This window comes from Perognathus longimembris, chromosome 10 (assembly GCF_023159225.1).
Source record: "Perognathus longimembris pacificus isolate PPM17 chromosome 10, ASM2315922v1, whole genome shotgun sequence".
Classification (NCBI taxonomy): domain Eukaryota; kingdom Metazoa; phylum Chordata; class Mammalia; order Rodentia; family Heteromyidae; genus Perognathus; species Perognathus longimembris.
The window spans coordinates 48,694,678-48,706,696 of record NC_063170.1 but is presented as its reverse complement, the minus strand read 5'-3'; the positions used below and the strand labels follow the sequence as shown (position 1 = coordinate 48,706,696).

Sequence of the window (12,019 nt, the reverse complement as noted above, 5' to 3'; positions counted from 1 at the left end):
ATCCCCCAGCAGTTCCCACCTCCAGGTGACAAATCCATTTTCCACTTCCCAGGGACAGCCCCATTCAATCCTTTCAACTGATCTTTTGGCACTAGAGAACACTCACATTGTTATTAATTGAGTTGTCACTTTCAGGCAGTATTGGTAAATTTTCCACTATCTATGGAAGACGAGGATCAAGTTCTCTTTCACAATTCTGACTTTAACCTACACACATTCTGTCTCCATCTTCACAGTACCATTACATAAGTTTAGCTATTCCATGTTTACTTTAGATAAATATTTGTAACAACTACTGAATCTCTTAATGGTCCTGTGATGTAAATTGGAACTCCAATCTAATGAGATTATATGCTACCCTTACTAGAAATCTGTTTCCCTAAATCTGCTTAATTATAGGCTCTCATCTATGGGTTTTTCAGTTTAAAATATTTTACTATATTTTTCTACTGTATTATTGAGTTTGTCCTTGAAGGGTTGGGCAAGGAGGAAGAGAGACAGAGAGGGAGAGAGATAGATACAGAGAGTGTGTGTTTGTGTATAAAGTCAATTTGCTATTGTTTACAGTGGTTTGCAAGGAAGGAAAAGTAAATGCAGGTGCTTAATACATGACCATTTCGTAGGCCACTTAAGGCTTTCTGAGTGTATTTTTTAAACTTTAAATACAAAGCATCAGATTGGCACTTTAATTTTGCAAGCAAAGTCATTTTCAAAGAGAAGTGTTATTTGACACTACTGCTTAGAGAGCAGTCCAAGTAGCATGTGTATTGATCAGGGTAAGGTCTAAAGAAGGTCATCTTGAATTCGGAAAAGGAAGTAATCAAACCCACTCAAGGGGACAAACTGAAGTTAAACTGTTCCACTGTGTATTTTTCAAACAATGATGCAGCCAGAGAAAGACCTTGAAATTAACCCTGAACAAGACCACAAGGCTGGCTAATAATTCTAAATTGCCTATTTCTCCAGCATCATAGCATAACCCAATGCTACATAAAACATTTAAATTTCAAGTCATTTTCCTCATGTATACAATTACTTTTTACCTAATTGCAGTTTCTGTATTAGCTAAATGTTTACTAATGAAGGATGTATAAAGGTAGCTATCCAAGACAATCATTTCATTTTATTTTTGTTCAGGGACATAAAGTATTATAACAAGGGTAATATATAATCCAAAACACAACACAGAGGTCATATTTTATAATTATTTAACAAGATTGCAGAATATAATCTAATCTAAGGACATATGCCTATGAGGCAAGCACTGGTTGTTTTGCTTTGTTTTGTTTTTTTGCCAGGTCTGGGGCTTGGACTCAGGGCCTGAGCGCTGTCCCTGGCTTCTTTTTGCTCAAGACTAGCACTCTACCACTTGTGCCACAGCGCTACTTCTGCCCTTGTCTATATATGTGGTGCTGAGGAATTGAACCCAGGGCTTCATGTATATGAGGCAAGCACTCTATTACTAGGCCATATTCCTAGCCCTTGGATATGCTTATATTGGCCTAAAATATGTGCTTGAGAATAGCTACCTCTGAGAATAGGCTAATCTTTGTGTTCTACCATAAAATGTTTGCAATGCTCCTTTGTTACTCTTTTTCAATTAAAAAAGAAAATCCCTTTTGCCTATCAAACTGATTATGTAGCAAAGACTTAAATTACCATTGACCTATACCAATTCTTTGCCTGTACAGGCCTCAGAAGTGCCACTTGAATCCCACATTACCTCCAAATGGGGTCACATCCAACATCATTCATTCAGACTCCAATATTTTGGCTATTTTTAATTCAAGGTGAGGACCAGGGATATGACCTAGTGGTAGAGTGCTTGCCTCGTATACATGAAGCCCTGGGTTTGATTCCTCAGCACCACATAAACAGAAAAAGCTGGAAGTGGTGCTGTGGTTCAAGTGGTAGACTGCTAGCCTTGAGCAAAAGAAGCTCAGGAACAGTGCCCAGGCCCTAAGTTCAAGCCCCAAGACTGGCAAAAAGAGTATTAAGAAGTCATTTATTTTCTCTTTTAGATTTCTCCTAGAATTTGTTTGTCAGTCATGTAATATAAAATTTCCAATTTCAATGACTAATTAGAAGAACGGGAAATAGGTACTAGTGGCTCACACCAGAAATCCTAGCTACTCAGGAGGCTGAGATCTGAGGACCAGGGTTCAAAGCCAGGCAAGAAAAGTCTATGAGATTCTTACCTCTACTTAACCACCAAAAAGCTGGAAGTGAAGCTGCAGCTCAAGTGGTAGATCACTAGCTTTGAGCAAAGAAGCTCAGGGGCAGCACCTAGGGCCTGAATTCAAGCTCCAGGACTGGCATTAAAAAAAAAAAAAAAAAAAAGAAGGAGGGGAAGAATGCTAGCACATAGAAAGTTTAAGTCACTAAGCCACTGATTTCCTAGACACCTCCACATCAAGACTTAGAGGCAGGGCATTTTATCATCTCACTTTCTCTTTTAATGCATCCCTTGGTGTCCCTTCTTGAGTTCCTTTTAGAAGAAAAGAGAAAGAGAAAACCAGCAAAGAAGTGCTCTGAAGTCCATTCATATCAACTGCAGAGTGACATAGTAAAGGGGATGATCCCCAAAGTGAGGCCTGAGGCCCATAATCTAACTTATACAAGCTTGTAGAAATTTCTAAATTACAGGAAAAACTATATTTTGGCTCCAAAAAACTAGGTTGCTTTGTTGTTGTTGTTATTTCAGTCATGAAGCTTGAATTTAGGGCTTCAGTGTTGTCCCTGAACTTGTCTTTCCTCAAGGCTAGCACTCCACCACTTTGAGCCATAGCTCCACTTCTGGTTTTCCAATGGTTAACTGGAGTTAAGAGTCTCACAGACTTTCCTTCCGAGGCTAGCTTGGAACTGTGATCTTCAGATCTCAGCTTCCTGAGTAGCTAGGATTACAGCTGTGAGCCACCAACACCCAGCGAAGAATACTAATTTTTGTCTGGAGGAAAACTTTCAATACATGAACTATTCATCTCTCTTTATTCCCTTCCATCATCAAATCTTAATGATCTGTAAATTGTATTTAATAATACTGCAGTCAGGAGTTCTAGGGAGTTCTTAGCAGTCAACACATCCTTTATGTGTCCCATGCCCCTCCCCCCACCGTGTACAGCAAAGGCTTGCCAAGGTCAAGAATGGCAATAAAATTTGAATCACATATCTGTGCTTTAAGAGACCTCAAAGTTACCTGGTTCAACCCCTTCATTTCAGATGAGGAAAGTGAAACCTACAAGGGAAAACAGGCTCAAGGTCTCAATATTAGCAAGAGTTCTTCCCCTAGTCTTCCCTCAGTATATTTATAGCATACTGTTTCCTTGAGTGGTTAATTTGATGTTGCATTTATTTAAAATAAGATAGTGATTTTGTTGTTGTTGTTACAATGTCATATTCTCACTTTGCAAATTTTAGAAAACAAAGCCATTTTTTATTTTTGTATTCATTCAGCTTATGTGAGCTTGTTTGAGAAGTATGGAACAACACATAGCCATAATCCTGCCTCACTACTGTTATCATTTTGGCATATTCCTTCCAATCATTTTTTCCCCTAAATATTTCATGTAAATATATCACATGTAATTTTATATTCTGTTGTTACTATCACTGAGGTATATCATATTGGACTCCATACATGTATTATATTTCTTTCTTCATAAGAAACTCATTTATCTGTAAAAAGTAATTGGACATTGAAAATCATGGTCAGTTCCATTCTGTGGTTTTGAAGCCTTCTGTTTCTGTCTTATGGAGGTTGTTTTGAAATTCTTTTGTTGCCAAAAAAGCAGTATGTACTTTTTCTGTTTGTTTACTTGGATTAAGAAAAACCTCCCACTGAAATGATGTCTGGCCATATTCTGCCCAACACAAGCCAACATCAATTCATGTGGCTATTTGCATTTGAAATAAGATGCACACTACAAGTGCTCATTTTAAAAAGGAAAACCACACTGAAGCAAAAATAAAATTGTTTTCTATAATAGCCATGGAGATTCAGCTTTCTATCTCCAAAGTAAGAATAAATAGGAGATAGAACCCTTCCTCCTTTCTTTAGTCCTGGAAAAAAAAGTTCATTTGTGAATAGAGGTAGAAACATACAGTAGGTACAATGTTAACTCCCCAATGCTCCCAGCACTGTAAAAATATCGAGTGGGCCACTGCATGGAAACATATGAAGGTAAAAATCTGCTATTGAAATAAATCTCTACAAAGTCATTACATGCCTAGCTTTTGTTTAAGTACAAAGAATGTGTTACTAAAATCCATAAGTGAAGCCAGACACCAGTGGCTCATGCCTATAATCCTAGTGACTTGGGAGGCTGAGATCTGAAGATCATGGTTCAGAGCCAAACTGGGCAGGAAAGTCTGTGAGACTCTTATCTCCAATGAACCACTGAGAAAAAGTCAGAAGTGATGCTGTGGCTCAAGTGATAGAGCACTAGCCTTGAGCACAAAGAGGCTCAAGGACAGTACCCAGGCCCTGAGTTAAAGCCCTACAACTGGCATGTATATACGCCTGAGCGCGCTCGTGAGCGCGCACACACACACACACACACACACACACACAAATCTGTAAGTGAAACAAATCAAATCAAGTATGTCAATAAAAAGAATTTGATCTCTGCCAATAGTCTAAATATTTAAACTGAGCATACTAAAATTTTAAAGATAGGAGCTGAGGATATACCTCCATGGTAGAATCCATACCCAGCATAAAAGAGAGAGAGAGGACAAAGAAAAAATAACGTGTATCAAATACATAACAGAAAAGTCACATAAAAAGCTGCCAATTTAGGGGCTGGGAATGTGGCTTACTGGTAGAGTGCTTGCCTAGCATGCATGTAACCCTGGGTTCGATTCCACAGTACCACATAAACAGAAAATGCTGGAAGTGGTGCTGTGGCTCTAGTGGTAGAGTGCTAGCCTTGAGCAAAAGCAGCTCAGAGACTGTGCCCAGGCCCTGAGTTCAAGCCCCAGGACTGGAAAAGCAAAACAAAAACAAACACAAAGCTGCCAATTTAGCTGAGTGTCGATGTCTCGTGCCTATAATTCTAGCTACTTAGTTGGCTGAGATCTGAGGATTGTGGTTCAAAGCCAGCTCAGGAGAAAAGGTTTAAAGTAGAAGAGTACAAATCTTGAGAACAAAAGCTCAGGGAAAACACCCAGGTCCTGAGTTCAAGCCCCAGGACTGGCATACATAGATAGGCACACACCAAAAGCTTCAGATTCTTGAGATAACTCTGAGAAAGAAATAAAGTCTTCATGCTTTCAGCAATGAGTTTTATAACATTCAAGCTCTACCAAAGCTATTTTCCAAGTTGGATCAACAAAGCATATGTTCCCTCCCAAGCAGCAGTCCTCCTGACCTTTGTGGACAGCATCAGAGGTCACTTAGAATCCATGGCAATAACTAGCTTATCTATCAAATGAAAGGAGCAATCCTTAACTTCCTCACTGAACTGGTCATCAGCTCAGCCATTTGGCTGAGGTTGAAAGAAATTTCTGTTACCATTCAAACCTGAGGTGACACAGCCCAATGGTTTTCAGTAATCCATGAACTATGAGGACCACTTGGCCATGGGGAAACAGTGTTGGTATTTCCAGGGCTTTGGATGGTGTCAAAGTTACTCTAGGACCCTTCAACCATTACCAGGTCTGGTGTGTTTCTAGGCAACACCTCTGTAGCTCATCCTTCTTTCCATCACGGCCATGGAGTTACAACATTTAAATCACAGGGACTTAGAAATTGATTAAACAGAAAAGGCTGAGTCTCTGTTATTGTTTAGTGTTCACCACCAGTGTTCACAACACAGCGCAGTTCGAGGTCCAAGACCTCCAGCTCTACCTTCTAGACAACTCTAACCACCCATGAAGTCAGTCCTAACCTGTGACAAAGAGACAACACATCAGCACTATGACTGGTAAGGATATAGTCTGACAAAAAAGCACTCAGATGAAAGATGACCAGCAATTATAAATCATGTTTTGTTCCCAAAAGTGTATTTTTAGAGCCACACATCATCTGTTCAAAGTATGAATTGACCTCCTTTGCCAGGGAAATTGGTTAATGTCTTACTCCTTGATATTGCCACTTTCTGTAGTTTGGACCCAAAGTCCCACCGAATGTTAAAGGCTTGGTCTTCGAGGTGGTACCACTGGGAGATAGTGGATGCTTTAAGAGTTAGTACCTAGTATAAAGTGTTTAGGCCATTGAGGGTATGCCCTTGAAGGAGACGGTAGGACCCCACATCTCTTTTCTCTCTTTTGCTTCTTGGCCCTGTGTAATGGTTTTGTTCTGACACACACTCCTACCATGAAGTTACTTTGCTGCAGGCCAAAGTAACAGTGTCAACTGACCATGGACTGATGTCCAAAACTGTGAGGCAAAACAAACCTTTCACTGGGCGCTGGTAGGTGGGTCATGCCTGAGTAGCTAGGGCTACTCAGGAAGCTGAGATCTGAGGCTTGCAGTTTGAAACTAGGAAAGTCTGTGAGATTCTTTTCTCCAATTAACCACCAGAACCAGAAGTAGAGCTGTGACAGCACCCAAGCCCTGAGTTCAAGCCCCACAAGTGACCAGAAAACAAAGCAAAACAAAAAACAACCTTTTCTCACTTTACATTGATTATCTCATTTATTTTTGTTGGTTCCTTTTTCCTTTGATTTCTTTTCTTGTAGTACTGGGGATTGAGCTGAGGGCCTTGCGCTCAGGAAGGTACTCCACCATGAGGCTCTACACTCAGGCGCCACTCCCAGCCATTTTTATGTGGGTTATTTTCAAGAGAGGGTCTTTCTTAATGCCCAGCCCAGCCTGGACATCAATCCTCTTCGTGCTTCCCTGTATCACTGAAATGACAGGGACTTACCACACCACACAGCCATTGGTTGAGATGGAGTTCCACTTTTTTTTGGTGGGGGGGCCTGGGCTGAACCACAATCTCCCCATCTTCACCTCCCCCACAGCTAGAATCACAAGCTTGAATCATTGCATCCAGCTATGTTCTTACAGCGACAAACCAACATGCTATTTCCAACCAATTTCTCAGATATGCTAAGCAGCCATTGTGTGTCCTTGGACTTCTGAAACACTTACCTGTAAGTTGTTGTTCAGTAAATCAAAGTCACTGTATCTTCTAACAATCTGTAAGAGACAAAACAATGCTGTCTGGATTTAGCAAAGACATCCTTTTCTACTTCTTTACTGACTCTCTGGCACTGAGATACTTCTGTTAAGTGGACTTCCTTGAATTTAACTTGAAAGAGTAAGAAAACAGAAAGAAGTTTCCCAAAAGTTGGCTGAGCACAGAAAACTTGTCATTGCCAGCCAAAGTCACCAGATACCAACAGGAGATTTAAACAGCAACAGTAAATTATTTTCAGGATAAATAGCCTTTCAAATATCTTTTTACCTGGGTACCTGGAAAGGTAAATTAGGATTTTAAGAAAAATTTTGTTGAGCTTAGAACTAAAGCATAAGGAAGATCGTTTGAGGGCAATTCATCTTGCGCTGCATCAGCCTCTCGCTAGTGGAAAGCCTACTGTCCTGGAGACTGAACTGCACCTCTAGGAAGGGGTGCTACACTTTGCCCTGGTTTCTTAGGCTCCCCTTCTTGGCAGACTGTGTGCATTCTTCAGTTGTGTTGATGCCATTGATTAGACACGGTCCAACTCGACCAGCTCTGGTAAAGAAGATTATTTTGCTTTTGAATAGTTTGACTTCAGTCTTCACTAGTGGCTCCTAAATGTTCATGTGCAGAATAGCTTGAAGACCACTAAGAAACCACCCACCAAGAATCTCATTCCGATCTAGGGCTGGATTCAAAAATCTATTTCTTTTTTTTTGTTAAGAAGCCTCAGATTTCTAATGCTTGGCAGTAGAATAGCAAATACAATGACTGCTACCAAAGAAATAAGCTCTATATAAAATTCAGCCAACAGGGATGCAAAAGGGAGGGGAAGGAACTCTAGATCTGCCAAAGAAGTTTAAGTCTCTCACTGTCTCCCTCCCTGTCTCCCTGTCTCTCTCGTCAGCACTGAGGAAAGCAGAGCCTGGGATCCCAACATGATCCTCCCTCAGGGACAATGGAGGTGCTAACACAATCACTTGTCCACAACTTGGACAACCATAAAATGCAGTGTCCACAACTGTACAGCATCCAGAACACAGTCTCATCTTTCTACCTGCGAGGCTGAACTCTGACCTCATCCAGCTAAACCATGACTACAAGTTTCCTATTATTTTAGAGGGAACTGGAAAACAAATTCCCAGATACTCTTCTTGATAATTCTTGTGTACGGTGTTAACCCTACACATATGGGAACAGAATGTAATACCTTATAATACTTGTCTTAAAGCTACAGGCTTATAGTTGAAAGAAGTATGATTTATAGTATATGAAGTTTCTGATTTTTCTAGATTTTTAGATATCCTAAATTAGGTTTTTTCTGTGCTTTTTGTGCTGGTCCTGGAGCTTGAAGTCAGGATCTGGGAATTGGCCCTGAGCTTTTTTGCTCAAGGCTAGTGCTTTACCACTAGAGTCGAAGCTTCACTTCTGACTTTTTGGTGGTTGACTGGAGATAAGGTTCTAACATACTTTCCTGCCCAGGCTGGCTTTGAACCTTGATCCTCAGCACTCAGTCTCTTGAATAGTTAGGATTTATAGGCATGACCCACTGTTGCATAAACCACTGGTGCAGGGTCTAAGGGTTTTAGTCCCAAGTTCAAGCACCTGTCTCCCTAATAAGTGTTTCCTCTTGGTTTCACACCCCACCCCCCGGCTCATATTTTTGGGTGGGGGATAAGATCTCACTCTATACCCCAGACTATTCTCTTTCCCCTTCCCTTCTCCCCTCGCCTCCTGTCTCCTTTCTCCCTCCTGCTCTTTTTTCTTTCTTTTTTTTTTTTTTTTTGGCCAGTCCTGGGCCTTGGACTCAGGGCCTGAGCACTGTCCCTGACTTCCTTTTGCTCAAGGCTAGTACTCTGCCACTTGAGCCACAGCGCCACCTCTGGCCGTTTTCTATATATGTGGTGCTGGGGAATCGAACCCAGGGCCTCATGTATACGAGGCAAGCACTCTTGCCACTAGGCCATATCCCCAGCCCCCTTTCTTTTTTTTTTTTTTGGTCCAAGACCAGAACTCAAATTTGGTGCCTGACCCTTTAGCTCACTGGCTAACAGTCAACCAACTAAGCCATGCCTCTAATTCTCTTCTGTTTTTTCAGGACAGGATCTCATCTTATAAACCCAGGCTGTCCTGGAACTCATTACGAAGCCCATAATAACTTGAACTCATGCTCACCCTACCTTAGTCACCCTAGCACTAGTAGTACAAGCTTGCATAATCCCACCTGGATCAAATACTTTTCCAACGGACAAATAAGTGCTTACCTGCCAGCTGTTTTCTACAGAAATTCCTCTTTGCACCCGAATGATGTATTCCTAAAAGTGGAGAAGGGGAGAAAACACTTGTTGTAAAATCACAGACTCAAAATAAGCAGGCTAGAGAGGTAGCTCAGTGGTAACTTGCTTAGAATACACAAGGTACTGGAATCAGCTGGTGTCACCAGAAGAAAATGGGGAGGGGGTAATATAAAAATGTCAGACAAAAGTCAACCTAAAAGCAAAGAAAACTATTGAAGATCTGTAATCAGAAAATCTGAACTTCACCAATATCTGTTTAGATATTGGAGCACAACACCATGTTCCAAAGCTTTCAGATTTATCTAGGCATGGTAGTATACACGTATAAGCATTCAAGAGGCAGAGGCAGGAGTATCTCAAATTCAACACCAGCCTGACCTACATACTGAATATTAGGCAGGTCTGAGCTACACATGAGCCACTATGTTAAAAAAGAAAGAAAAAGAAAAGCCAGGCACCAGTGGCTCATACCTGTAATTCTAGCTACTCAGGAGGCCAAGATCTGAGGATTTCAATTTAAAGTCAGCATGGGCAGGAAAATCCATGACACTCTTATCTCCAATAAACTACTCAGAAAAGGCTGGGAGTAGCGCTGTGCCTCAAGTGGCAGTGCTAGCCTTGAGCACAGAAAGGCTCAGGGACAGAGCCCAGGCCCTGAGTTCAAACCCCAGGACTGGCAAAAAAAAAAAAAGGTTCAGAGTTTTGGTCTGGGAATGTTCAATGGTACTTGTCCAGCATAGTATGTATAAGACTTTGAACCCTAACAATGAGAGGAAGGACAGAAATGTTCAGATTTTAGAATACTTCAGAGTTTCAGGTTAGAGACATTCAGTGGGTGGTAAAGTCTATGCCAATATTCCATATCTGGCTAACTCAATCTTCCAGCATCAAGCACTTTTGACAAGGAACACTCAACCCTTACCAGAGACAGAGTGACTAATATTATATAAAGACAGAAGCATATGTTGAAAATGAACTATATAACCTATGGGTGGGAATGGGAAGGAAAAACTAGGAGAGAGCAAAGGAAGGGGTGACAATGTCCAAAAAGAAATGTACTCATTACCTGACTTATGTGACTGTAACCTCTCTGTACATCACCTTTATAATAACAATTTAAAAAATGTAAAGCAGAGCTGAGGTTTGGTTCAAGGGGTAGACCATCAAGTTCAAGAGTTTGAGTTTAAACCCCATATCAAAAATATAAGTAAGGGCTGGGAATATGGCCTAGTGGCAAGAGTGTTTGCCTCGTATACATGAAGCCTTGGGTTCGATTCCCCAGCACCACATATATAGAAAACGGCCAGAAGTGGTGCTGTGGCTCAAGTGGCAGGGTGCTAGCCTTGAGCAAAAAAAAAAAGCCAGGGACAGTGCTCAGGTCCTGAGTCCAAGCCCAGGACTAGCAAAATAATAATAATAAAAATAAATATATATACATATATGTAAGTACACATGGGTCAAAGAGGATATAGCAAGGGGGGGAGAGGTCATTCATGGTGTCTCATGCTTATAAACCCAGCTAGTTAGAGGCAAAGATCAGGAAGATCATGGTTTGTAGGCAGCCTAAGCAAAAAAGTTAGCAAGCCTCCACCTCAACCAATAAAACTGGACATGGTCAAACATTCCTGTCATCCCAGCTATATGGAAAGTTTAAATAGGATTGCAATCCAAGCTGTCCTTGGCAAAAAAGCACAAGACTATTCAAAAAACAATAATAACTGAAGCAAGATAGGCTGGGATATGGCCCAAGTGGTGAAGCCAGCAAGCTCCAGTACTGCAAAACAAAACAAACAAACAAACAAAAAAAACCATTGTACTGAAAAAAAAAAAAGTATTTGGTGCCTTGGCATGCTAAATACCTTGACCTTTTCCTGCTCACCGTCTTTTTTCCTTGCTGTCCTTCTTCCCTCAAAGTAGGACATAGAAACTAGAATTTATCTTCTCCAAGGAACTGGAATCCCTGGCCCCCATATTAAAACTAAAAATACAACTAGACCACCCTTCTTCCTTCTTTCTATGTGGCCATAAAGAAATTCTCTGATGTACCTTGTTTGTAGTAGGGTCATTTCAGAAAGAGCCCTGGCTGTGGAGCAGATGGAACTCTAGCACTTAGGAGGCTGAGGCAGGACCATGAAGAGATCAAGGCCAACCTGGACTACATAGTGAGATAGTATCTCAAAAAAACCAAGTGAAATGGTCCTGCTTACAGAGAAGCCAAGAAGAATCCGAACAGACAAGTCTTACAGGTTTCCCATGCAACCTTTTAACAATCACATTTCTAAATGTGATTTTATTTCACTGAAATTAAGCATAAAAGCAGGCAGCTTTCCAACAGTTGTAATCTTAATTTCTTTCTTTTCTTTTTTTGGTGCCAGTAACGGGGCTTGAACTGAGAGCCTAAGTACTGTCCCTTATGATTTTTTTACTCAAGAACTGGTGCTCTATACCACTTAGGTCACAGTTCTACTTCTAGCTCTTTGGTGGCTGGCTAGAGAGAAGAGTCTCCTTCACTTTCCAAGCTGGGGTGGCTTTGATCCAAAATCCTCAGATCTCAGCTTCCTGAGTAGCTATAGGTAGGTATAAACCACCAGTGTC

At 41.0% G+C, this 12,019-nt stretch overlaps 1 protein-coding gene across 5 annotated transcripts in view; it reads right to left on the bottom strand.

Annotated features, from left to right (window-relative positions):
- Pxk (PX domain containing serine/threonine kinase like) overlaps nucleotides 1–12,019 on the bottom strand; it is an 82,238-nt gene that overhangs the window by 39,410 nt on the left and 30,809 nt on the right. For all 5 annotated transcript variants that reach the window (XM_048356036.1, XM_048356035.1, XM_048356038.1 and 2 more), the window contains 2 exons: nucleotides 9,392–9,442; nucleotides 7,097–7,144 (listed from right to left, as the gene is read on the bottom strand). In XM_048356036.1, coding sequence (XP_048211993.1) covers nucleotides 7,097–7,144; nucleotides 9,392–9,442 — 99 coding nt within the window. Of the gene's footprint in view, nucleotides 1–7,096; nucleotides 7,145–9,391; nucleotides 9,443–12,019 lie in introns of those variants that run through there.